Source organism: Peromyscus maniculatus, chromosome X (genome assembly GCF_049852395.1).
Source record: "Peromyscus maniculatus bairdii isolate BWxNUB_F1_BW_parent chromosome X, HU_Pman_BW_mat_3.1, whole genome shotgun sequence".
NCBI lineage: Eukaryota > Metazoa > Chordata > Mammalia > Rodentia > Cricetidae > Peromyscus > Peromyscus maniculatus.
In genome coordinates, this window is record NC_134875.1 from 122,012,185 (window position 1) to 122,039,893 (window position 27,709).

General features: G+C 42.0%; 1 protein-coding gene across 4 annotated transcripts in view; it reads right to left on the reverse strand.

Annotated features, from left to right (window-relative positions):
• The window catches only part of Clcn4 (chloride voltage-gated channel 4), a 72,117-nt gene that overhangs the window by 20,701 nt on the left and 23,707 nt on the right, over positions 1 to 27,709 (reverse strand). For 2 of the 4 annotated variants that reach the window (XM_042269689.2, XM_076562285.1), the window contains exons 3-10: positions 21,573 to 21,727; positions 19,434 to 19,533; positions 16,088 to 16,275; positions 13,169 to 13,291; positions 5,836 to 6,042; positions 5,647 to 5,727; positions 4,008 to 4,553; positions 886 to 1,072 (exon numbers count right to left, since the gene is read on the reverse strand). In XM_042269689.2, the coding sequence (XP_042125623.1) occupies positions 886 to 1,072; positions 4,008 to 4,553; positions 5,647 to 5,727; positions 5,836 to 6,042; positions 13,169 to 13,291; positions 16,088 to 16,275; positions 19,434 to 19,533; positions 21,573 to 21,716 (1,576 nt within the window). In that variant the 5' untranslated portion in view covers positions 21,717 to 21,727. Of the gene's footprint in view, positions 1 to 885; positions 1,073 to 4,007; positions 4,554 to 5,646; positions 5,728 to 5,835; positions 6,043 to 13,168; positions 13,292 to 16,087; positions 16,276 to 19,433; positions 19,534 to 21,572; positions 21,745 to 27,709 lie in introns of all 4 variants that reach the window. The other 2 variants (XM_006994314.4, XM_006994313.4) reach the window with 1 other exon arrangement.

Genomic DNA, 27,709 nt, shown 5'->3' on the forward strand with positions numbered 1-27,709 from the left:
CAGCCCAAGCAGGCTCTTTAATGAGAATTTTCTGTCCTTCTCATACTTGTTCCATGGAGTCAGTCCCACATGATGCTCAGGCTCTGTTAAACCCAGCCTTGCATCAGGGACCTGTATTGCCTGACAGAGCTCCACTTCAATGAGGAACATGGGTGTCTATTCTTCCAGGGGGTATGCCTGGCCCTTTGATGAGTGGATCCTACCAGACTATCCAGGCTCCTGACAGTGCAAGCAATTCAGAAGCCAAAACGTTGGGGGAGATTATTAAGAATATTAGGTTGGACAGGGATCTGGCTTTGAATCCCTAGGTATTCAAAGGCAATTCCAACTAAATCCTACTCCAATAAACCTAAAGCAGGATCTCTTAACCTTAGTACATGAGATATTTGGGGTCTGGCTATTCTATGATATCAAGAAGGTGCTATGCTTGAAAGCTAAGCAGCTTCTGGGCCCTCTACCCACTATGTACAAGTGCCACTTATAGTTATGATAAGGAAAATGTCTCCAAATATCACCAGAGGCCGAGTCACTCCTTGTTGAGAAGCCATATTCTAGATGGTGCAGCTGAAAGACAGTACAGATTTCATCAGCCTGGGCTCTAAATGACTGGACAGAAGAGAATCTTCTGCTAACATGTGAAGATAGGGGTGTGTGTGTGTGTGTGTGTGTGTGTGTGTGTGTGTGTGTCTGTGTGTGTCTGTGTATGTGTGTATGTGTGTGTTGAACAAGACATGAGCTACCAAGATGTAAGAATTTGCTTGTTACTAGAGGATAGCCTAACCTTATCCAGAGTGAAGTCAATGATCAAATCCATCTCTTCTTTCTTGTGTGACCTCTAAGGTAAATCAGCACCCTGCCCCTTTCCTTCCCCACCCATGGCTGTACCTAGACAGGCTGCAGCTCCCACCATCGCATAAAGCCCTGGTGTGACACAGTCCGCTCCAGGCCTGCACCAGTTCCTGAAGATGATCCAGTCATGGTGATGGTAGGCCAGCTGCTCCACACCGATTCCCACCATCCGGCCTGCCATGGCTCCTACAGCCATGCTGGGGATGAAGAGGCCTGAAGGAATCTCGAAGGAGCACAGAGAGAAAAGGTAGCCTGAGATAAGGAGGCACAGTTCCATCACCCAGTCCCAGGGAAAGTGAAAATCCCTCCACCCCCACACATTTGCATGTGGCTTGGGTCCTCAAAGGAGACACAGTTCTTCAAAACAAGCTGGGAAAAGGTGAGACAAATGATTTGACCTGCTCAGTGGCTTAGTTGTTGAACTCCACTGCAACTCAAAAAGAACACAGTTTGACACTTTCATTTCCTCTCCTTTAAAGACAGCCCCTTTGCCTGCTGTGCATTAAAGACTGATAAGCTTCACTGCAGATAACTTCCAAGCCAGCATCTGTCACTTGAGCCTCTCACCACTTTCTCACTCCCCTAGCTGTGTCATTCACACTGGCTTTGAAAATTAAATGTCAAGCCACAGCATGAGAATAGATGAGAAAGGCCTCCAACTGCTCCCAGGTAAAATAAAGAAACTGAGTGTATTGTGTCACCATAGCCGTCCTGGATCCCCCAAACGCTTTTCAAAGACTTAGTACCCTCTTCAAAGGGTGCTGGCTGGACACTTATCAGGGAGAGAGGAGAAAAATCTCCCTTTCCTGACTAAACACATTTTCCAAGAAGCGTTCAGAATATTTTCCAGCCATCTTAGCGGCAGCAAGGAGGCATACTGTGTGGTGTAATAGTAGTTGGTAGTGGTGAGTTTTCTACTTTTATGAATGAAAACATATTTTGGTTTGGCTGGTGAATGAATATACGTGTGCTACGGGAGCCCTGACTTCCCATGCTCAATGAGAATCCACAAGCTTGTAGACCTCACAGCAGCTGCTCTTCTCACCACCCCCAGCAGCCATCAATCTGAGGATGGAGACAGATTTTTAACCTCACTGAAGTGACGGAAGCAGCCTCCTGTGCAATTTCTAGAGCCTGGAATGATCTTTAAGAAACTGTCTCTCTGAATTTCCCTTAGTCCACAATCACGGACTCCCCCTTAACTTCAAAATAGGCCTTCCTTAGTAAGCACAAAGGGTACTGATAGCATTTTCCTTGAACACCAAGACAAACTCCTTTGATAGGAATTGAAGATTAAGGGTGAGTCATCTGCTTAATGAGTTCTACCCATCTTGTGCTTTATGAAATCATCATTTCTGAGAATCTGTAAAAAGAAAACATTTGTAGAATACCACACAACAACAGTAATGGCCACACATAGTTTGTGGAAATTCATTAAGTTGCGACCAACTCTGTATGAATGGTATATTCTGATAAGTTTTTTGTTTGTTTTTCTTTTCTTTCTTTCTTTCTTTCTTTCTTTCTTTCTTTCTTTCTTTCTTTCTTTCTTTCTTTCTTTCTTTCTTTCTTTCTTTCTTTCGACAGGGTTTCTCTGTATAACAGTGTTGGCTGTCCTGGAACTCACTTTGTAGACCAGGCTAGCCTCAAACTTGATGAGATCTACCTGTGTCTGCCTTCCAAGTGCTGGGATTAAAGGCATGTACCACCACCACCCAGCTCTGATAAGTTTTTAAATAGAAATAACGGTACTATTCACAACAGTTAAGAGGCGGAACCAATCTAAATGTCCATCAAAAGATGAATGGATAAAGAAAATGTGGAAAATACATAGAATGAAATACAATAGTGAAATACTCCAATAAAAGGAGCAAAGTATTAGAGCATGGTACAACATTGGATAAGCCTCAAAACCACGATGATGAATGAAAGATGCCAGACACAAAAGGCCACCAGAATAGGTAGATCCACAGACAGAGAACACATGAATGCTGCAAGAGTTAGAGGAAGGGAGGATGGAGAATAACTATCTTTGAGTGAATGAAAATGTTCTGAATCTAAATAGACAATAGCTATGCTATATTGTGGATGTACATAATGACAATGAACTCTCTACTTTAAAATGATCAGCTTGGCCAGGCATGGCACTAACACCTGTAATCCCAGCATTCAGGAGGGCAGGAGGACAAGTTCAGACAGAGCCTAGTCTAAACATTGAGACACCACCTCAAAGAGAAAAAGAAAGCAATAATGTCTCAGTGCCCTTGGAGGTATATATATATATATATATATGGGCAGGGTTAAAATAGTGCTTCAAACAGAATGAAAGAACCTGTCTTTTCTCCAAAAATGGAAGCATGTGCTATTATCCACCGCTCTCAAAGGACATCAAGAAAAGGTGTGTGCAAACAGCCCATGCTATAGGCCTAGCTAAATCCAGACAGGGGAGCAATTACTCTGTGCCATCATGATGATGATGTAGCATGTGAGCTGCACAGTACAGATTCTCAAAATGCTGACTTTGGGTATGTCTCTCCAGAGCCATGTACCCTTCAAGGGCAGCATTCTGCTTTGGGCTCTGTACCTCTCAGACCTAGTATATTGCTCATGATACAGATGATTCTCAGGGGATGTTTACTGACTGAAATGGAGGCCAAACTGGGCTTTGTTTGCCCACTATCTGCCATCACCCACTCAGCAGGTAAACCTGTGCTTCTAAGAAGGCAATGAGATGACTTGGTATCCAGCTCTGTATCCCATAAATATCTTATAAATTGGGTGGAACCAATCCACCTACAGCTTCTTCAACTAGAAAATGAAAACAGCCAGATGTGGTACCATATGCCTTAAATACCAGCACTTGGGAGGCAATGAGATCTCTGTGAGTTCAAGGCTGGTCTAATCTACATATAGCAGGTTCTGGGCTAGCCAGAGTTATACAGTAAGACCCTGTCTTAAAAAAAAAAACTAAAAAAGAAAATGGGAATAAAATCTCTACTTTATACACTTGCTGTTTAGAGAACTGTTTCCTTTTGGTTAAAAGAAGACCAAGCACATGAGAACATCCAAGAAAGGTCAGTGTTCTTCTTCTTCAAATCGTAATTTTATTTTGGAGAACAAAATAAAACATGCCCTCCTCTACTTCTTTCTACTTCACTTACCTTCATGCCAAAGGTAAATATAGTAATGACTATTTTGAAGATCAGTGCCAAGGCCAGCTGCCACATTGCCGTGTAAACCCCAACTCCAGCTGGCCGGTCTGGAATGTCATCTACAGGCCGAGTCATGTTGGGGTCATTGATGTAGTCACAGAGCTGAGAGGATTCAAGAGCCCCACAGTCATTGAACAGCTCAGAAATGAGCTCACTGGTGCTCTGGCGAGTGTACGGATTGGGATAGGCGATGATAGCAGTGATAGCTGTCACCACAATGACCTCCAACACTGGGTACTTCCCCAGCCTGGTAGTTTTACGCCTCCTGCACCAGGCAATGTTGCAGCGTGTGAAGAGGGTTCCCCACAAACCCCCAAAGACTCCAAGCAGGATGAAGGGGAAGAGTTCAGCCATATACCAGGGTGTATGATATTCCACATAAAAGAGAACCAGGCGGCTATTTCCAAAGGGGTTGATGGAGCGCAGTGTGAATGCCGCCACCAGGGCTGCGAAAAATGACCTCCACAAGGTTTTCAAGGGAAAGTAGTAACTGACCTGAGACAAACAAATAGAAAATCAGAGAGTGACCAAAGAAAGGACTGCTCACAGCCTTTCTCTTGGGTGAACAGTTGGCACCTGATATAAGACACAGACTAAAATCAAAAGTATATGCTACTCATTTTATCAGTTTATGTTTACTTGTGACCAAAAAGCACCAACAATGACACTTAAGGGAATTAATGTCTAAACGTAGACTGGTGAGCTGAGTTCTGGATACAGCTTGGTGTTAGAGTTTTTATCTAGCAGTCATAAGACCCTGGGTTCAATATCCAGCACTACAAAACTTAGTAAATAACAAAAGTGAGACAGCTTTAACCAAAATGATGTTTTTTTTTAAGAGAAACAGAAGGCTGGGAGTATAGTATGCTTACTATGCTCAAGACCCTGAGTTTCATCACCAACACCACAAAAATGATAAAAATTAATATATGTACTCATAATACTGTTCATGTCACAGAAGTCCTCCCAAACTCAATAATTCTTATTGTATGAACAACAGAATAGATAAAGGGCTGGAAAATTCTAGTCTACAAGTCAACTCCTTGCCCAGAAAATATATTTCTATGGCAGCAGAATTTTTATATTTATGAATGGTGAGGGGAACAAAAGTAACTACTTATACCCTGAGATATTCATTAAAAGATCAACATCTTTGTGACACATAAGAACTAAATAAAGGTGAAATTTCAAAGCCCATAAAGAAAGTCTTCAGCCACGTAGCCATGCCTACTCACAGATATTGCTCCAAGGACATAGTCAGTTGGCTGTGGCAAAAAGTGTGTGGCTCCTGAAACCTACATAGTTAACTCCCTTGAACTCTTCAGAGGAATGTTTACTAATCCCGGAATGGTCCATTAGGTCCCGAAACCAAAAGTTGGAAGCTAGCTGGTCTATATTCCCACACTAGAAATCTCCACAAATTTTTTATTGGCAATTTTGAAAACAGTACCTGAGAACACATTTTAACAGTAGAAATTGTGTTCCTTAAATTACTGCATGAACCTTGTTCAATAGTTTTTGTGCTCTGTCAGCCACCCCATATTTCTGGCCACTCAAAACCACAAAAGCCCATTCTCCCCCGTCTCACCTCCTCCAGACTGAAGAGCACACCTCCTATGGGAGCACCAAAGGCCACAGAGACACCAGCAGCAGCTGCAGCCGAAAGCACCTGCAAAGCAAGAAGTTAAAGGTGGGCTCTGGGGACTTTAGTGCAGGTGGGATGACGTAGGGACTCCAAGAAGTTATGTCCCCTGTAGGAGGGAGGGAGCTGGCTCACCTCACGCCTCTTGCCCTCATTCTTGCTATACTTGGAGAAAAGGCTGCTGAAGAAGTTGCCACAGCAACAAGCCACATGCACCAGTGGCCCCTCTTTCCCAAGGCTCAGGCCAGAAGACACAACCAGTACCAAGGTAACAGTCTTGATTAGCAGCGTCCATTTCCCCAGGTAGCCTCTGATAATAAAGCCACTCAAAATGGTCTTTATCTGCAATAGAAGACAGAGAGTGGGGGGAATGAACAACATTGGTCCATGGCTAGGAAAGAAGCTGCAATGACTCTGAATAAGACTAAGTCATAGGGATGGAAGGCTAGCTCAGTTCCTTTGACTAGAATTTTGTAGCAGCATCCCAAGATCCCCAATGGACTCCTGAAACCCATATTATATCAAACTGTATATATACCATATTAAAGTTTAATTCAAAAATTAAGACCAGTAAGAGATTAACACGGAGCCGGGTGGTGGTGGCACACACCTTTAATCTCAGAACTGAGAATGCACAGACAGGGGGATCTATATGAGTTCAAGGCCAGTCTGGTCTACAAATCAAGTTCCAGCACTGCCAGAGCTGTTACACGGAGAAATCTTGTCTCAAAAAACAAACGAACAAAAAATAAATAAATAAAAAAGAGAGAGAGCTTAACACCAGTAATTAACAAAATAGAACAATTACAGCAACCAAAATAAGTTTCCATTTGTCTTTTTGTCCACCTAACATTAATGCCTTTTTCATTTTAATTAGGCACTTATGAAATTTTTGCAATTAGGGTGTATATTGGAAGTACCACAGATTGCTTTTCTTTTTCTTTTTTCTTTTGAGCTGGAGGTCTCACTAAGTGACCCTGGCTGTCCTGGAACTCACTACCTGGACCAGGCTAGCCTTGAACTCACCTGCCTCTGTTTCTCCAGTCCTGGAATTAAAGGTATGCACCATCATTCCCAGCCATAGATTGCTTTTTTAAATAGATAATTTTAGCATACAAAATAATGGATTTCACTATGCTGTTTCCATACATATCAATCATATACTTTGTTCCTATTGTGTCATATGAAAAACACTTTTGAGTAAAGGAGAACTATTTTACTCTTTTGCAGACTTGCTCCATTTTGTCAATGCCAAACAATGGCTTTATTCCTACAAGTACAAGTACATTTCAATCTTTGCCTAGAATTCAACTGGATGCCAGTATCTATGATGGACTTTGTATACTGAAGTCCACTCCCCCAAGTGATTCAATACTTTTATACCTCCAAACTCTGGCACAATGAGATTAAAAAAAAAGAGTGAATGTTTACTATTGAGTATTGAGCTAGCAACTTTCAAGCCCCTGATTAGATTCATGAGATACTAGGTCAGTTAATCAAATTCCCAGCCAGTTTTCCCAATTGTATACTATGTTATAGAATAATGTTTTCCCTTTTCAGTGTCAGTTACATAACATGAAAATGTCTTCTTGTGGGCATTACTCAGCCAAGTAAAACAACTTCTTACACATTGAACACAATGCTTCTCAACCTCATCAGAATCACTCGGCGAACTAGAAAGTATCAAGGAGTAGCTCTCCCTACAGAGATCTAATCAAGGCCTAACGCTCACTACAGAGATCTAATGTAATTGCCCAGAGATGCAGCCAAGGCAAAGAGAATTTTATGGCTAGATGATTCTAAAATGCTCTGCTCTCATAGAAAGTAACACAAATATCCATAACTTCTCAATATTTAAGGGTCATCACTGAAACATAATTTGTTCTTTCAATGCTTACTTGTATTGTATTACTTTGTTGACTTGGAGAGGTTATGAATGGGCTAATCCTCACATTTCAAAGGACTGTACATAGGACTCTTTATCTCAGGATTTTGATAGAGACCTCTTGCCTTTTAATGGGTTAGGGTTAAGACATGATCTCACTACGTAGGCCAAGCAGACCGAATTCTCCTGCCTCCACCTCCCAAGTGCTGAGGTTAGTGGTGTGCACCACAGAGTCACTCAGATAATACTTTTTATTTCTCAATTTGAGGAGGAGAGAAAGAGAATGAGAAGAAGAGAGAGAGGGAGATAGGGAGGGAAGAAAGAGAGAAAGAGAGGAGAGAGAGCGAGAGAGCGAGAGAGCGAGAGCGAGAGAGCGAGAGAGCGAGAGAGAGAGCGAGAGAGAGCGAGAGAGAGAGAGAGAGAGAGAGAGAGAGAGAGAGAGAGAGAGAGAGAGAGAGAGAATCCCAAAATTCTCTGTGAGCTCCTTCCTACAGAACATATGCCAGGACCCTTAACTATAGTCAGACAGTATTTCTTGAACTAGCATTTAACTACTCAGATAAACTAGTGGTGGTTAAACTAGTATTTAACTAGTGGTAGTTGCCCTAATTGAGCCTGTGCTTTGGGGATATCAGAACTCTGTATGGAACAGATGTCTGATTATGCCTGCCACAATCTAGCCCTTTTGTGTTGCCTCAAATAAAAATATCTATAATTTTTGTCAGTTAGTTAATATGGATTTATACCCCGGGGTGCATTTTAAAAGCATAATACCACTTAGAAAATCACAAGCATCTAAATTACCCAAGCCTTTGCCAGAAATGACATGTGGTAAATTGAACAATGTAATAGTTATTTTGTAATTCTTTAAAATAATTTTATAAAATTGTCATGATCAAATTAAGAAATAAGAAGGCAAATTCGTTCCCGGGAGATGCCCAAATCTAATTACTTTAATTTGAACTGATAGAGACTGAAGCAAGCAGGGCTTTAGTGAGATGTATTGCAGAGACTCTTACTAGGTGGTGTTACCCTTAAGACCAAAGCTCTTTCTAATTGATAAATGTTTGTATGAATGTTCATATATTGTGAAGAATAGAAATTGGTGAAGAATAAGTTCTGAGAGGATGTAATTTCTTGTCCAGGTGGTAGTGAACAATCACGGCTTTTTGGAATTGAGAGTTCCAAAAGGAACTCAGTTTTCTCCAAACTTTGAAGTCCAAAAAACCACAAGTGTCCACTTTTATTTTACTTGCATGTATGTGTGGTATGTGTGGTATATGGGTATGCACACAGGTCCATGCACCCACGTATGCACTTATAGACACTAGAGGAGGATGCTGGGAGTCTTCTCTATCACTGTCTGCTTACTTATTCCTTGAGGCAGGGTCTCTCACTAAGCACTAAGCTTACTATTTCAGCTAGGCTGACTGGTCAGTGAGTTCCCAGGATATGCCCATCTCTGTTCAACAATACTGGCCCTATGGGGATGTATAGCCAAGCTCAAATTTTACTTGAATGCTGAATATTCCAACTCAAGCCCTCATGCTTGCACATGCAAGCACTCTTACCTCCTGAGCTATCTTCTCAGCTCAAGTTCATCTTCAAATGTGCTTTACAGAACTTACACAGTGCATTTATTACACAAAAATTCTCTAAATTAGCATTTAAAATGGTTATAGTGATGCACATCTGTAATCCCAGGCAAGACTCAGGAAGCACAGATTAAAAGACTGATAAAAAGTTCAAGACCAGCCCAGGCTACATTGTAGTTCCACAGAGTTAGAGCTATATAGTGAGGTTTTTTTCCAAAGAGATTTTCATTTTAAATAATCAAAATATTGTGGGAGAAAATTCTTAGAGGGATGAGCAATCTTGAAAACTGACTTTGGACTAGTTTGTAGCTCAATAGCTCAAGACCTTCGGTCTCAGCATCATAAAGTGAAGTGAATATGTATGTACCTATGTGCATTGTGTTCAAAGTCTGCTTTTGTGCTATCTGCCATACAACATATTCCAGCAGATCACATGACTCCAGTAAGACACAGTAGTTTTTCTAAGCAGTTCAGCCCATATCTTTGCTAATGTAAAGTAGCATGGCCCCAATCCCTACTTTAAGTCAGTGTCCACAGTGATCTGGCTTTTGACTCAGAGAAGCTTCTTTTCATATACACACACAAAAATATGGATTTACATAAGCTTTTCACTTTGTCCATCTTCTTCAAGAACCATGGTTGGTTCTGTCTTCCTAGGCGAAGGAGTTCCAGCTCTACTACACTTACAGTGCAGGCATTGCTACTGCTGACTCATACCAGCCTACCTCAACTGTGAAATCTCCATTGGTTCACAAAACTTTCAGACTACCACGAGTGCTCTGAAAACAGAGAAATGACTCTATCAAGTAACTGTATGTGGCTAAAAGAGTGCTGGTAGGGCAAGTGCTCTTATACTTTCCACCACGTTTAAGAAATACAAGGGCAGACATCTTTGGAAGCTCTGTTTGCTTTACCAGCAGAACCTTCCTTCTTCCCCCTCCACTTCCAATAATTCCATTGCATTTCTTGATCAAGTTAGTACATAGGTTGCTTCATTTTAGCTACCTGTGGCTGCCATATAAATAGACCTATACTTAAGGTATCCATTCACTTTTTACTTTCCACACTTGACATCACTGTTATGAGTATTATCCATTTCACATGTCATTTTATCACATAAGAAACTTGAATGTGCAATTGTCAACAAAAATGGTATCTACTTTGGGGTCAGTAACATCTCTCAGCAGGTAAAAGCTCTTGCCAATGTACTTAGTGATCTTAGTTCAATTCCCAGCACCCACATGAAAATGGAAGGAGAGAACTGATTCCATAAAGTTGTCCTCTGATCTCTACCCAGGCACTATGGCATGTGTAGAGCCCCACTTCAACCGTGTACATCACATGATTGAACACAATGTAATAATAAATAAAAATGTCTTTTAAAAGATGTTCACATTGGAGAAGAAACATTCAAGCAGCTACTCAAAGACAAAGGTCACATCTGTCTACAAGATCACCAGCACCATTCATCAATGGTTCTTGGAAAGGAGACAAGGATTGATCCAGTGTACATTTTACTGCTGTTTTAAAATCCCTAATGGCCATCTTCCTGTTTGGCAAAAAGCTTGAGTAAAAACATGCCTACTAGTGGGCAGTAAGATCATGAAGTGGGACAGTAATAATTATCCATCCTTTTTATTGTTCAGCATGCCTTAGGCTTTGAGTGTTAAAACAGTCAGTTCTGTGATAATGCTTGCTTTAAAAATGCAAAATGCCACCCATGCTATTCATTCATCAGAGAAGAATTTAAGCATAATGCGAATTTTGAGATTGCTTACAGATAATTTCCCCCAGGAGAAATAAAAGGTGAATGCAGAAAAGTGTCTCTAGTTGAACTGAGATGTACAGGAAAACACAAAATGTGCATTTTAATATGCCTCTAATCTACCATCTCATACCTGTACTAGGGTGCCATGGCTGTCTACACCTGCTGTGACCACTTTCTGTTAATTTTGGAATACATCCCACCTTAGTTCTCACAAACTGCAATGCTGTTAGCCCCCACTTTCTACAAGCAAACATCAAAGTTTTTCAACATGTGAAATATTTATTTATTGTAGCATTTACATATGTGGGGGCAATTTAACATGTGTGACACTGTGCTGCTGTTCTTTCCTCCTATATGTCAGGTTTTGAGCATTGTGACTACACTCTGACCCATTTTCCTCATAATTCTGTGATTTTTAGTGTGCCATTTTGCATAGCACCATATGCTTTCAAAGTGTATACACTTCTTTAGAGCAGAATTAGCTATATTGAGGAAATAGGGTGGAATGAGGTAGTTTGAATAAGAATGCCCCCCCCATAGGCTCATATGTTAGGCATCAGTGAGTGGTCTTGTTGGAGGAATTATATCACTGGGGGATGGGCCTTGAGGTTTCAAAAACACAAGATAAGCCTAGTGGCTCTTTCTCTTTCAGATGCAGAACTCTGAGTTACTTTCCCAGCACTATGTCAGCCTGCACGTCACCATGCTCCCCATCATGATGACAATGGACTAAACCTCTAAAACTGTAAGCTAACCCCAATTAAATGCTTTCCTTTATAAGAGTTGTCATGGTCATGGCCTTTTCACAGCAACAGAACACTGAATAAGACAGGTTAGGTAAAGCAGTTTGGTTGGATGTTCTTGAAGTAAAATGTCAAAATAAATTGCCAAAAATTCAGTATGACATATCAATACATATTTTACACTCTTGAAACAAGTCTATATTGTACTGTTTCAGTACATCTTCCTTATATATCTTTTATTCCTTTGTGTGACCAGCATCAGTGTAGGAAGGCACAACACAGGGTTAACTAGAACTGGGATGTAGTTAAGTTAGTAGAGTATTTCCCTAGCATTCACAAAGCTCTGGGTTCAAACCCCAGCAACACATAAACCCATGCTGGTAGTCTACACTTGTAATCCCAGCACCTGGAAAAATGAGGAAGAAGGATAAGTAATTCAAGGTCATCTTTGACTACATAGTAAGTTTTCAGATAGCATGAGATACATGGAAAACTGTATCCAAAGATAAATAAATACTTTTTTTTTAAGTAAGAGGCGAGACAGGGACTCAGTGCCACCATCAGCTCACTCACAACTTTCAACTTACCCTCTCGACTGCTACGCAAGGAACAATGCAAGTGTGCTAACTAGAGATAATGTGCAAGACATGTTATGATTTCTGGTTAGCATTTTACCCAGGATTTTCCAGGCATCAGCTCAATGACCATCATTTGACCTAGCAGATTCTCCCAGGCTTCAAGTTTGATCTCAGTGAATGATAAAGTCACTTCCTTGATACAGTGGTTACATCAAATTGCTGAAAATTATTTACAAGAACTGTACTTTCACACAGGCATAGTCCCAGTGTATGCACTGAAAGCAGATTTTTTTTTAATTATTTATTATGTATACAGTGTTCTGCCTGCACACCAGCAGAGGGCACCAGATGTCATTATAGATGGTTGTGAGCCACCATGTGGTTGCTGGAAATTGGACTCAGAACCTCTGAAAAGCAGCCAGTGCTCTTAACCTCTGAACCATCTCTCCAACCCCCAGAATTATTTTTCAAAGATTCCTATTACCCTGTCACCAGAAAATAAAAAAGTGGCAAAAGCTTGTGATCACCAGTAAATTTTCCCAGCAATACTCCTCCACTACTGTCTGTTTTTCACATTACATCATAGAGTTACTACAGTAGCATGTTTACATGAATGCTTTGTGAACCCAGATTCTTCAGGCTTTAAGAGTTTATCTTGGCTTCTAAGGCAGAGGTCTAATCATTTGGGAAGCAACAGATCAAAACTGCTGAATACAGTACTCATTGTGAAGCCAGACTGCTGGGTTCACCTCACAACTTGCCAGCTTAGAGACTTTAGGGAAGTTACTTAACTGGATTTTATTCTAGTTTCCTTAACTACTAAGTGAACTAACTGTGCCTATCTAGTAAGCTTATTGTGAGGATTATAGCTAGCACACAGGACTTCAGCCACAACTTACCTCAGGTATGCCAGAGCCACAGGCATATGGTGCAAATACACGTACCAAGGAGACAGCCAGAAATGCAAACAGCAATGCCCATAGAATGTACATTAAGTAATTCAGAATGTAAGCACTGGCACCCTAAAGAGCAGACACAAAACAAGGAAGAAGCAATGAACCATAGCAGGCCTGAATAGTGTACCCAACCCCACCATCTCCATCAGGAAAGTGAAGCTGTGATGGGCTCAGAGAGGTTCATCCCAGGCCTGCATAAACAAAAGAATCAATTGTTGCTATTGCTACAGTTACTACACACAAACAGCATCAGGTGTTTCTCCAGGAGCTATTTACACAAACCTTCCAGTGGATGAAATCTCAGCAGTAATGGAAAGCAAGGATGATGCCGGGTTGTAATCACCACTTGCACTGTAGTTAATAGAAGGTGTGGCGCAGAAAACTCTGGCTGTGAGACTCTGGATGATTTGTTTTGTCTTGTCTGTGGTGGGATGGCTTCTCTTAGCTTTCATTACAGCCACACCCAGACCACAGTGAATAAGCGTCAGTTCTGTGTTTGAGAAGGCTGCTTCTCTAAGTGTGGTCCATGGACCAACAGCATCAGTATCACCTGGGAGGTTGGCAGAAACATAACCTATGGGTCCCACCCTAGGGCTGCCAAATCAGATACTTCACACAGGCACATAGCCCAGTGTATTTTAACAAGCCTCTGGAAGATTCCAGCAAGTGCTAACATGTGACAGGCACTCATAGAAGAGAGCTGCTTGAACATCCTCTTCAGAAGAATGTATTGGACCACTTATTCCATTTTCTTTCCTGATACAAACACACAGTCTAGGCACTTTCTCCTTTCTCAGAGCTTCAGCTTTGTCTCACTGTCTGGATTATGCAAATGAGAGAAAAGGAAACAGAGATCACCTACCTGTCAGGCCATGGCCATGGCCACATATGTGCCTGTTAAATGTAAGGACACGTTCCTGGAGACTGCAATGCAACCACATATTTCATACTCTGTGTGGTGAGAAATCAGCCCAAGGAATACCTTTCATCCACTTAAATAAGTACATTTTAGAGGCTAAAAATAACTTCTCACTCTTTCAAAGAGTAGTTCTTTGAAACAGAGAATAAATCTTACAGCCAGTTGAAAAGATAGGCACCTCTATTTCCCCTGTAACACATGCTGCAAGTAGGAAAAAAGATGGCAGCCAGCCAGACTCATCTGTCCGTGCCCATCAACCCAAGTAGAGAATTTCTCTTTGGAAATACTGGAAAGCACTGAGAATGTGTGAGATTTCAAGAGCCCTGACTATTTCTAAGATGTGAGGGGATATTCCATCAAGAGAGAGGTTTAGTAAAATGGCAAAGTACATTCCAAATGTCTTCAGCTGCGAAAGCCAGTCAAAAGAAACAGGAAAGGAAGGAGAAGTCCAAATAGATCTCCTCCCAGCATACTCTAGCTTTAACAGTTCTCCCATTACCACTAATGTGAAGCTTGTCACCTAGCTCCTTTCACCTGGCTTTCTGATCCATCAATGACTCTCCTCTTCTTCCTCCTTTTGAATCAGAGTTTCAATATATAGACTAGGCTGGCCTCTGCCTCTGCAAATATTCATTGTAATCTGAATATCTAAATGCCATGAAGATAAGTACTAGATCTGTAGGTCAGACATATATTCCAGTGCCTGAGACATGCTCTTCACAGAAGCATCTCTGATTGGGTCAGAAAAGTTCGATGGAAGATGGTAATGGAAGCCACAATGAGACACTATTTCATACTCACTAGGTTAGCTACAGTGAAAGCAGATGCTAACAAGTGCTGGAAAGAAGGTAGACAAATCAGAACCCTCATAAACTGCTCATGGGAATGCAAAATAGTGCATCCACTTTGGAAACCATCCTATCAGTTCTTCAAAGTTAAATCTAGAGGTCACCTCTCACCTAGAAGTTACACCTATACCCAAGATGAAATATATGCCCCCACCTTGAACACAGATATTCATGGTGACATCGTTCAGGCTAGCCAAAAACAAGAAACACATGTTCATCAAATAATATTCAGCCTATCCATACAGTGGAGTATCATACAGCAATGAAAAAGAAGGAAATGCCGACTTATGCATGAAAGAACTTAGAAAACAATATGCTAAGTGACACAAAGTCCATACAATGCATGGATTCATTTAATTGAACTGTCTAGAAGGTGGAAATTTATAGAGACAGAAAGGACATTGGCAGTTGCTTGGGGCTAGCAATCAATAACACTGGACCAGAACAGAAAATTTTGTGTGTGTGTGTGTGTGTGTGTGTGTGTGTGTGTTATAGATAAAAACATTCTAAAATTTGATCATGGTCAGCATTACACAATTCTGTGAATATGACCAAAGCCACTGAACTGTACTTTCTGTGGAAAGATCTGATGAACTATAAATTGGCTCCCTGAAAATGTTACTTTAAAAACAGACGACATCTTTTCTTCTGGCTTAAAACATGAAAATCAACTCCATTTCTTCAGCACAAATAAGAAACCACCTTTGGTAAGAAAAAAGGCAAATATACCAGCTGTGATAACTCATGCTTGAAATCGGAGAATTTGAGAAGCTGAAGCAGGAGAATTACTGTAAGTTCCAGGCCAGGGTGGGCTATAGGGAAGACCACGTCTGAAAAATCAGAAGAGAGATTGGGGGAGGGGGAGGAGAGAAAAGATAGACAAAGTGAGGGAGAAAGGAAGAGAGGAAAGAGGCTTCCTAAAGTACACATATAATGCCCATGAGCGAGGGGCCCCAAGGTGAGCAAGGGCTTTCCAAGTAAATTCTGAGCAGCCACAGAGCTCAATGGAAGCAAGCGGCAGCACTATTTAAGCCAGAGCTTATTATCTGAAGGTGAAGTCATGGGTGTTCAGGAATTGTAGACACAGATACACACCTCTGACTGGCTCAGCAGAAGCTCTGACCACTTCTGCCACAGGGGACACTTGTCCCTGTCCTCGAAAGTGGTCTCATTGGAGGTCCAGCAGCATTGCTCATGGCTGTACCAGAAGGCAGACAGACAGACCCCCTCCTTCAGGTCTGTCATCCAGTCAACAGCAAGATCAATGACCCCAGCCAAGGTACCTAGGAAAAGAATGAATCATAGAGAAGAACTGTCACAAGGAAAGAAGACAGGGCACTCCCAAAGCTGAGGGCACACCCATGCCATGATACTGCCACTGAAACTGACAGCTGCTTTCAGCCACCTGGAAGTCACCCAAGCATTTATGGTATGAGCCAGGCAGTAGGTAGCTCAAAGAGCCACAAAGGCCCTAGGATCTCAAATCAGGTAGGAGGGCTATATGGTTCCACTCTTATGCTGCGAGGGCTGATGGGAGTTCATGATTCACTCATCTTTCTCCAAGTTTTTTAGTTGTCGATACATATCTTGAAAAATTACCCCCAACTTCGGGAGATGGCTCAGCAGATAAGATCACTTTCTATGCATGCATGAGGACCTGCGTTCATATCCCAGCACCTACATAAATCCTTGGCATGACCATGTGCGCCTATACCCCCAGTGTTGCGGGAGGCAACATGAAGATACTGGAAGCTCACTGGACAGCCAGCCTAGCCAAAAAAACAAGCTTCAGGTGCAGTGAGAGATCCTGTCTGGAGGGAACACGGTAGAAATAAACACAGGAAGAAGCCCTTGTCTGGCCTCCAAATGCATGTGTACTGGTGGACTTACACACACACACACACACACACACACACACACACACACACACACCACACGTAATGTATACCACATACACTAAACATGTGAACAAATCAACAACCCTTCCCTTTCCGATGGCTCTTTCTCATCAACATTTAAGTCGCCCCTAGTCCACATTCCCCTCCAGACACTGTCCTGTAGCTTTCCTTCTTTTCTCTTCCCCTCAGTACAGTCCATTCCTTCCTTCCACTAGGAAAGCAATCACCCGTACCCAGTCTTCATTTTCCAGAACAGGTCATACAAAACACAACCAAGAGGCCATATCGAGCCCACTGACCTTTTGTTAATAAAGCTTTATCCCAGCATAGCCACACTTTATCACTGGATACTAACTGTGGCTATTCTTCCTGCCACAGTGTCAGAGTCAAATTATAGAGACTGGAACTACACAGCTCAAGAAACTGAAAACACTTATTTGCTAGCCTTTTATAGAAGGAAGGTTGCCAATCCTAGTTTTAGACTTCTCGGCATCATTTGAAACTGCCAAGCACTCCATTCTTCCAGAAGCTCATTGCTTCTGCAATGTTTAGCTCTTCTGTTTCCCTTGATCTTTCCTGCTCCTCCACCTAGCTTTCTAAAGTGGTGTTTCCTCAAAGCTTGACCCTAAATCTTTTTTCTCCTTTCATATTGTGCATTCTTCCCTGACTGTCTTATTTGTATCCCTCTTGCTACTGAGCCCTAAAGGTATATCCAGGCCCACAAAACCCGTCTTCAATAACAGGGTGTGTGTGTGTGTGTGTGTGTGTGTGTGTGTGTGTGTGTGTGTGTGTGTGTGTGTACATGCGCATGCATGTATATGTATACGGATGTATGTATATATATGTATATGTGTATGCATGTATATGTGCTTATGCATGTGTGTATCTGTAGTTCGACTAGTTTATGTACTAGAAAGAAAAGTCTTTGTCATTTAGTGTTTGTGCCAGTTAGGGTCAGGCCAGGCATCTAGACCTGAGTCCACTTCAAAAGACACGCATAATGTTCAACTCCATTTACATGAAATGTCCAGAACAGACAGTGAAAGGAAGTAGACTGGTAATGGTTTAGATCCTTCCATAGCTAAAAGGTTCAGATAATATTTAGGTGGGAATGACAGAACTGTTACAAAATTGGTCATGATGATAACTGCACGACTCTGTATATTTAGTAAATATACTAAAAAAACCATTTAATTGCACACATTAAATGGGTTAATCATGCAATATGTGTAGTTTAATTCAGTAAAACTGTTACACAGAGAGACAGACAGAGAGAAAAAAGAGAAACTGGTGAGGAAGAGGCTCAATGAGAGAAAAATGTGATTTTTTTTTTAGAGAAGTGATCAGAGAAAGTTTCAAGTGAAAAGTGATATTTGAGCAAGATCTGATGATCACCCTGAGAGCCATCATTTTTCAGCCACTCACAGTCATATTACTCTTCACCCTCAATCTCCTTTGCTGACCAAGTTGTTTTGTGAACCATCTATGCTTCGGTCTGTGGTGCAACAGTGCCCCCTTACGGTAAGCTTTGGTAAATTAGTTATGCAGAGGATACGTGTGATTTCTCTATGAGGAGATCCCAAATTAAACCAAGGGAACGTCCATCCAGGCAGTTGGACACCTGAGTCCTCCCCACCACCATTGGAGCCATGGGAAAATGGTGCTACTTTCTAGATCTCCCTCTAATATGCATCCAAATTCAAAGAACACTGGGGGTGCCTATCTCCAAAACCCCTTCATTCTACACCTTCCTTTTCTTCCTACTGTGTCCATAGAACCAGTTTTCTAAGTGTTTGTTGCCTCCAGTTGCACATTAGAATCATGAAGGAAGGGAGGAGGTCTTTACTCAGCATCATAGTGTTTTCTCCAGAAAGGTTGTTTAACACCAATCTTCATAGCCTCCTAAAAAGAAGTTAACTTCAGCAAATAACTACCACAAAGAGCCAAATATCTACTATCCATGAAATGACACTGAGATTATGACAATGGAGGATGAGAAGTCTCTAAGGGTAGGAACAGTGTATATTCTAGATGCAACTGTCCTGGACTCACCTTGGATCCCGTGGTGGTTAGCATTATTTTGAACTTCATGCATTTTAGGGCTTTCCAGTAGTAGGAAAATCATATATGGTGCCTGATGCTTCAAACTTATAAATGCTTCCATATTTTGTAATCCTATACATAGCTAGGTATAACAGAATATAAAATGCGTGCTTTCGGTAAAAATCCAGGGTAGTCATAAATCTATTGAGTATGTGAACAGGGCTAAGCAGTGCTGTTAATTACAACTTCCCAGAAGCCCAAACTTGTTTTGTGAGCCATCTGTTTTGGTCTGTGGTGTCACAGTTAGGGTTAGGCTCCTGCCTTAGTCTTGGTAGATTCTAGGAAAAAATATTCGTTCAGGTATTTTGATCTTAAATAGTTCAAGCAATAAATCCCTTGCATTGAGACAGAGGGTGAATAGTCCATAGCTTCAGTGTCTCCCAAACATCTGGAGTTTGGGGGTGCTAGGAGAACAGCACACATATATATCTTGCACATACCTGCCAGTAGTCCGATGAGTAGCATCACCACCCATCCTGACCATGCATCCAGCAGGCTCTTGATGAACTCCCAGATTGACTCCTTACTTTTGCTGGTTATCTGGAAATGAAGTATATACAGCAGTTGATCAGAACACAATTCCAGTTCATGCTTCTTTCTCTGAAGTATATTCCTCAGGAAGCAATGTGACTGAGAAGATGGATATAATCATGCCACCAAATTCCCAGTCATGCTGTTCATGCAACAATGCAGGACAATGATTAAATGGGCTTTCTGGGGGCTGGAGAGATGGTTCAGCAGTTAAGAGCACCGGCTATTCTTCCAGAGATCCTGAGTTCAATTCCCAGCAACTACATGGTGGCTACCAACCATCTGTAATGAGATCTGGCGCCCTCTTCTGGCAGGCAGGCAGAACACTGAATACATAATAAATCAATCTTAAATAAAATGGGCTTTCTGGTTCACAAAGCTATAAGGATGCAATACAGGATCAGTGTCTGCCGTCACAATGAATTTTAGATAATCAAAGAACAAATCAAATTCAACATGGATTTTTAATTGTGTTCTTTTGGGGGTACTCTAACTCTTTAGAGATCATTATGACTTTTTTTTGTTTTCTTTCTTTCTTTCTTTCTTTCTTTTTCTTTTGGTTTTTCGAAACAGGGTTTCTCTGTGTAGCTTTGTGCCTTTCCTGGATCTCACTCTGTAGACCAGGCTGGCCTCGAACTCACAAAGATCGCCGGCCTCTGCCTCCTGAGTGCTGGGATTAAAGGCATGTACCACCACCACCCGGCTATGACATTTTTATAGCATGCCTTTTCCCTCCCCATTTTGCGGGAGCCTTGCACTCCTCTAACATCATTATCTCCCCACCTATTTTTGGTTCCCTATTTCACCTCTGTCTGCTTCTTCCAAGTCTCTGGCTCTGATTCCACCTGACCTGCCTCCCTCTGTGCCCAGAACCTGTACCCTAACTTTTCCAGGGTCCTGTTTCCACCACCACCCCTCTCTCTTTAAGTGCCTAAGCCACCTTGGCCATGTCTCAAGCTTCAGCAGCCATCTGCAGGCTAGGAGTCTCTCACTCTCCAGGGTGAGCTCCAACTTCACAATGAGCTGCACAGCATGCTGTCTCCCAGCCCCTACTGCAGGACATTCCCCACTCCACTTCCTCCACTCATTAGCAAAAGGCTCACTTTGTCTGACAAGAGTCTGTGGTTCTACGACTCTATTTCACTCTATTCCCTCCTCTAAAGCCCACCATGGCTTGACCCTGATCCTATGTCCATCATTTTTACAGCCTCCAGGAAGAACTCCTCCTTCCTCCTGACCACACTCCTAAGCTTCCTGTTTTTCTCTCTGCAGCACCTCCTTACTGTCCTCTGTGGCCTTGACCAACTCCTCCCCATGGGGCATTTAATCATTCCTAACACAGCCCCATAGCTCACTCGTCTAGGCTCATCTCTATTCATCTCCTTCTGCGAACCCTCCAACAACCCCAAGACTCCCCTGAATAACCTGAATGTGTAACATTCTTTCATGCTTCTGTAACTTAAAAAAAAAAACACTCCTGATATTTAGGATCCTTTCCCTCTCCCTGACTACCAAACTCTTGGTCACACTTAGAGACAAAATTAAAATCTTATGTCTCTGAAAAATGCCTTCTCTAGTCATTCCTCCTAAATGAGCCCACAGCATTTGCCATATAACTGCACTGTGTCCCATTCTAGTATACACCGAATGCCAACTAGATGTCTGGCAGCATGGTCACACACACACACACACACACACACACACAGAATCTCATACAGTCTTCAATGTAATCACTTTTATTCTCAAGGATGATTAAATGAGGCTCAGAAAGGACAGCCTCAAACTCAACCACCATGAACGTGTCAAGGGCAAGATGTGGTCCAAACGTGTCTGACTCCAGGGTCCCTTTGTTGCTTTCACTGGTCATATTTCTACCCAAAGTACCTACCTGACAGTGTAACTCTCAGTCTTTGTCTCTGCTTCTGATACTAGTGCTTTCCTTTTGTGGAACCAACATGTGACACATAGCCTCAGACTCAGATCATAACCTATAGATGGAACCATTGTGGAACTATTGTTAAAGACCCCTTTAGCATAGTACCACCTACCTTTCTGTGTCTGTCAGTGTCCCGGGACTTTTCCCTCAGCCAGTCTATGGTGTGGAAGTCCTCATAGGTCCCTACATCAGGGAAGGGCTCATCAAGGAAGTCCATTAGGTTCCCAGAGGCACTCATGGCTCCTGCACTGACCATGCTAGTTACTCCTGGAAGAGAAGTCCACCTGTTAAAAATGCAAACAGGGCTCGTGTGTAGCTCAGGACAAGAGTGTCTTTACAGCATTCATGAGGGCTTGGGTTACATCCCCAGCTCCACAAAGAAACAAAATAAGTATGACCACAACATGAATATAGCACCATAATCCAAGAACTGTATCTACTTTTCTTCTCTCCCTCCCTCCCTCCCTCCCTCCCTCCCTCCCTCCCTCCCTCCCTCCCTCCCTCCCTCTCCGTCTCTCTCTCTATGGTATTGTGTGTGGTGTGGTATGTTGTGGGGTGTGTGTGTGTATGTATATGTAGTGGGGTAGGAAAGGGTGTGGGTGTGGTATTGTATGTGGTGTGTTATGTGTGTTGTGGTGTGTTATATGTGTGTGTTGGTGTGGGGGTGCATTTGGGGGGGGTGGTATGGTGAAGTGTGAAGGGGCTGGGGGGAAGTGTGTGTGTGTGTGTGTGTGTGGTGCTGTGTGTTGGATGGGCCTTTCACATGTTAAGCAAGTACATTATCACTGATTTCTTTTCTGTTTTTTTGTTTGTTTGTTTGTTTGTTTCTAGACAGGGTCTCATGTAGCCCAGACTGGCCTTGAACTTATTATATCACAGAGAATGACCTAGAACTCCTAGTCTTCTTACCTCTGCCTCTTGGGAACTAGGACTACAAGCATTTGCCACCATTCCTTGCTTCCATTTTTCCATAACATAAAAATTATTTCCACATCAGTATCTCTGCTGTAATGTAATAGGTACACAGTTCATCCTTATTACTCACTTGTTATCTTCTGCAAAGAATACTGAACACTGAATTAGGAAATACCAAGCAATGCCCCCAAACAAATCCTCCAAGTCTCTGCTCACAACTTTTTTTCCAACCTATCACTATATCACCTTTTTTTGTGTTTCTATTTAAAGACATCTTATCTGATAGACATTACTCATTCAGTATCCTGGAACTCAACCACAACTGCACCATTGCTGAGGCCTGATCGAAGTTTCTCTATCAGATATATTTTCTCCACAAAGCACTTGCAAACAATGCTCTAGCACATAGGAACACAGGCAGCACTATAATGTAGTATTTCAAGGACACTTTAAACAGCAAAATTACTGACAAAAGAAGCACAGGTTTGGTTGGATTTTTGTTTGTTGTTTTTTGTTGTTGTTGTTGTTTTTGAGACAGGGTTTCTGTGTAGCTTTGGAGCCTGTCCTGGAACTCACTTTGTAGACCAGGCTGGCCTCAAACTCACAGAGATCTGCCTGGCTCTGCCTCTAGAGTGCTGGGATTAAAGGCGTGAGTCATGGGGGTTTGTTTTTAATGAGAAACTAAATAAAACAGAAAAAGGCCATTTGTTCACAGTACGACCATGGAAACACAAAGGAAGACAGTTATCTTTTCTGACCACAGGTGCCAGATGTGTTTCTGGTGAGTTTAACTTTTCACCATTCTACACAATTTCCAAGTCAGTGACTAACCTTTAAAGCACCACTACTGACTTGGTACTATAGTTTGGTTCTTGAATGTCCCCTAAAAGTCCATGTATTACACACTTTGTCCTCAAGGTGGTGCTATTGGAAGGTAGTGAAACCTTGAAGAGATGGAGCTGAAGGGGAGGGGGTCCTTACTATGATAAGACTTGTGCCTCAAACAGGAGTGCTGGGCCCTAGCTCCTTCCCCTCAATCCCCTCTCATGTCCTGGCCATGAAGTGTCGGTTCCAGCACAAAATCATATGACGATGGACACTGTCACCAATCCCAAAGCAAGGTGGCTAATTGATCACAGACTGGATTCTCAAAAACCATGAACCCCACAAACCCTTCTTCTTTTTAGGTTGACTAGATCAGACATTTTGTTACAGTGATGCTAAGCTCAAGAGCACACAAGATGGCAAATTTTAGTGAATAGGCAAAATTGCAAATACAGTTCACAAATAAATATGAGTTTCTTTCCATATTCTACAAAAGGAAATCATCAGAATGGTAAATAATAATAACGAAAATCATTGATTCTCCTGAGAGATAGAATAGATGAAAGAAATAAACAGCCTCTGCGGTTATCATCACAGACGTCCAGATGTACAACAGTAGCTGCAGAGCAACTTTTAACCAAAAGTGACAATCAAGGCAATCCGTAGGTGGCAGCAGCCCTCTGAGAAAGGAGGACCACCACAGATATCAACAAAAGCAATAGGACAAACCACTGACAGCAAAGAGCCATACAAAGCTCTGAGAACAGACACTGATTTAAGTTTTTCTTAAACACAGTCAAACAGGTCTTGCTGCCAGGACAGTAAAAGATTTGAATGTCTTAGATAACAATTCCATTCCAACTATTCAGGCTGCCCTGGCCTGGAAACCAATCAATCATAAACCTCCCATGTTCTGCCACCCTCAAAGTCTCATTTCCAAATCACATAGAAACCAATTTGAGGCACCGAAAATTTTTGTAGCAGGACCAATGCTCACTCAGATTAACAGAAAAAAAATAAACAACTTCTACAAAGGCAAGAGCCTGGAAAATGCACCAAATAAAAATTACTTTGGCAAAAAGCATGGAAATTTGAATTATAGTATGAAGGCCACAAAAGACTTGGAATCAATGGTTAAAACATTGAAGGTGGTTATAAAAATATTTGTGTTCAGACCTCTCTCATTGCTTTATGTATTAACATATTTAGAGGACTCAACCATGTCCCGATGAAACTGCACTTTAATCAACTAGAAAAGTCACTATGAACAAAATAGGGTAATCACCTTACAAGCAATAAAATGGCCACAGTGAGTGATTTATTGAGCATCTGTGTAACTCAGCTGCTTTAAAACTTTCAAAGTTTGAGGTCTGAGCTGTGCCAAGTTGAAAAGTACACCTACTGATGAGTACCCAGGGAAGAATTACATTGCAGAAGTCAGTAGCAACCAATAACATAACCAATAATATAAGGGAAGGAATAAAATTAGAAAGCAGGGTTAGCATTCTCAGTTTTACAAAAACACAATGGTCACAATCTCTTATGACATGTGGGAAGGGAAACCTCTGATGAGGGAAAAGTAAGATGACAGGCTGTAGACCCACAATGCAGAGGTCTTGTCAAAAAACAAAAACACCTCAGCTAATGGAAGAATTGCAGAGACTTGGTCCTGCTCCTGAAGGAAAGTTGGTGCTGGACAGAGTGGCTCATGCATATAACCCCAGTACTTGGAAGATATGGCAGAAAGATTGCCATGAATTCAAGATCAGACTGGGCAACAGACTGAGACATATCTCAAAGAGGGGGGGAAAGGGACTACCTGAAATCTAACCAAGTTTCTACTGCAGCAGCTACTCCAGGCTACAGTGCTACAATGAAAAAGCCACTTTAGAGAATAAATTCATCAGCAAAATTTTCATTTGGGGAAGAGGTGGAGGTGTGTGGGTGTGTACAGACAAGTGTCAGGGGGCAACCCTGGGTGTTGCTCTTTGCCTCCTACCTTCTTAGAGAGAGGATCTATTATTCACCACTGTGTACATCAGGCTAGCTGACCCACCAGCTTCCTTGGCTTCCCCTGTCTCATTCTCATCTCATCACAGGAGCTCTAGAATTACACATAAATGTGTTACCACATCCAGTGTACCGCATGGGGTCTGGGGATCTGAATTCAAGTCCTATGACTACATGGCAAGAGCTTTACCCGCTGAGCTATCTCCACAGCCCATCCATCTGTAGACATGGATAGAGGATGTCAGGTATGACGACTAGACCCAGAATCAGTAGGGAAAAGTAAACATGATATAATCAACTGTGTTTGGATTACCTCCTAGGAACCCCCAAAGGAGTTGCTGATGTCTCTCCTGAGACTGAGTTTAAAAAAACAAGGAGAAGGGACTAAGGGATGGCTGGGAAGAGTGCAAATAGAGACAACATGGGTGAGAAAAATGAAAGGAACTCTGTCTGGGATCCAGTGGGATATCACAAATGGAGGAGTAACTTGAGTCCAGCCAGATATGGGAGCAACAAGAAAGAAGTACGTGGCTTGGATCAGACACCATAATGAACTGACCAACTCTGTCAGCTCAGTATGGTATAGGAACCCTGAACACATCATCATTTGCACCTGAGAAGGGGCTCATTGTTTCTTCCACTTATTTTTTGTTCCTTCTTCCCAACAGGTACATTTTGCTGGCATATGATAGCTCTGCATATGACCTTGAAGCCACTGTATCGAAGAATGACAGCATCCTACAGTCTGATTCTGAAATCCCTTGTTGACCTGAATCACCTACATCAAGCCTCTGCAAATTGCAACCCATAGGAACATTCAGGTCATTTAATTTTAGAAATAAAGTTTTATCAGCATATAGTCATGCCCACTTGGGCTCTGGAAAATGAAGTCTATTGGAGTCAGCTCTGCAGAAAGGAAAAGCAACTCCAGTGGTGAAGGAGATTGAAGCAATGGATGACAATGCCCAGAAGAGAGAGGATGGAACAGAGTTTTCCTTAGTTCATGCTGGTGGTATTCTGCCTGAGAAGATAGCATCTCTCCTATACAACCATTATTTACCTACAAAGGGTCTTTAAAAAGCATGCAGGACACCTAGATCTTTTATCTAATCCCTTAAGGCAAGAAAATATCTGTAAGGCTTAGTCTCAGCATGAAGGCCCCAAAAGGCCAGGATCAAAGTCTTCAACAGCAGATGAAAACAGACTCTATCCCATAAACTCAATTTGCCAGAGCCCAACAAAGACAAGCATGTGTTAGCAGTGATAGCATCAATGGTGCCACTTAGGACTTTGATGTTAAAAGCTACTCTGAATGGGTCAGCTCACCCTCAGAATAGGGATCTGTATCATTTAAAGGAAACCTAGCCTGTGCATAGTTGGGTGATGGTAAAGATGTAATGGATTCTAGACATGAAAGAAGGCAGGAAATCACTTGGATAAAGATCAAGAAGTATAATCATGGCCCCGACTAAGTATAAAAGAACATGCCACCCTGAACTAAATGGTGGCTCTCAGCATATCTGCCCCCAGATGCCATGCTTTTGAATGTGCTGCTCCTCTTCTTTGAATGGCTTCTCATTCTCTGCCTGGAAAGTTCTAGTTTACTCTGTAGATCTCTTTTGCTGCATGTCCTCACCTATTTGTTTCCCCAGAAAGAGAGAGAAAGGCAGAAAGAGAGAGAGATGCTGCATTCTGCTTAGGCTCTTTCAAAGTCTCCCTTATCAGAATTCCTATGAACGTCACATCAATTACTAACTTCTCCTTTACTGTAATCTTCTGTGGTATGAAAACCTTAGTCATTTTTGCCTCTCTGTGTCTGGGCCTGGAGTGCAGTCGGTGTTCAATAACCTTTATTGAATTAATTCAATTGTATGCGTTATTTCTGGACCACTGGGGCAACAAAGCCCATTGGAACTTCTTACAACCACCTAAAATAGCAAAGAAGTTTTAATGTTAATGTTATCATAAATGAGAAAGAGAGAGGGGAGAGGGAGAAAAAGAAGTGTGACTGGAAGATACATGGACAAAAGATGTAAAAGCAAATAAGTGAGTTTGCCAGTAGTTACTGTGTGGTCCAGGACAGATTAGACCAATAACCTTGCGGGCATGATCAGCATGATTTTGAGGGTATTCATCTCTCAGAGCAAAATGTTAGAAGCCACCAGATCACTCTGAAGAAGCCCTTGACTGTGCCCATTGCCATAAGGCCCTGCTATACAAAGCATAGACAACAATTAACCCCCCAAACTCTAGTCCATCCTTTATTTGAATAAATAATTCAGCATCTGGGTGTACAACAAAGTTCCTCATCCATTTTCAGTTGACCAATTCCCTTATGGCTGATTGGTGGCACATCCCTGGAAAAGCTAAATTTGGAGGCTGGGAAAATGAAGTTTGATCCCCAGCATGTGCTCTCCCACAAGGTCCTGCCTAGGCTTTCGGCTCTGTGCCACTTTCCTCACATCCCTTAGGCAGAGAAACAAGACTTCCCCTTATGTA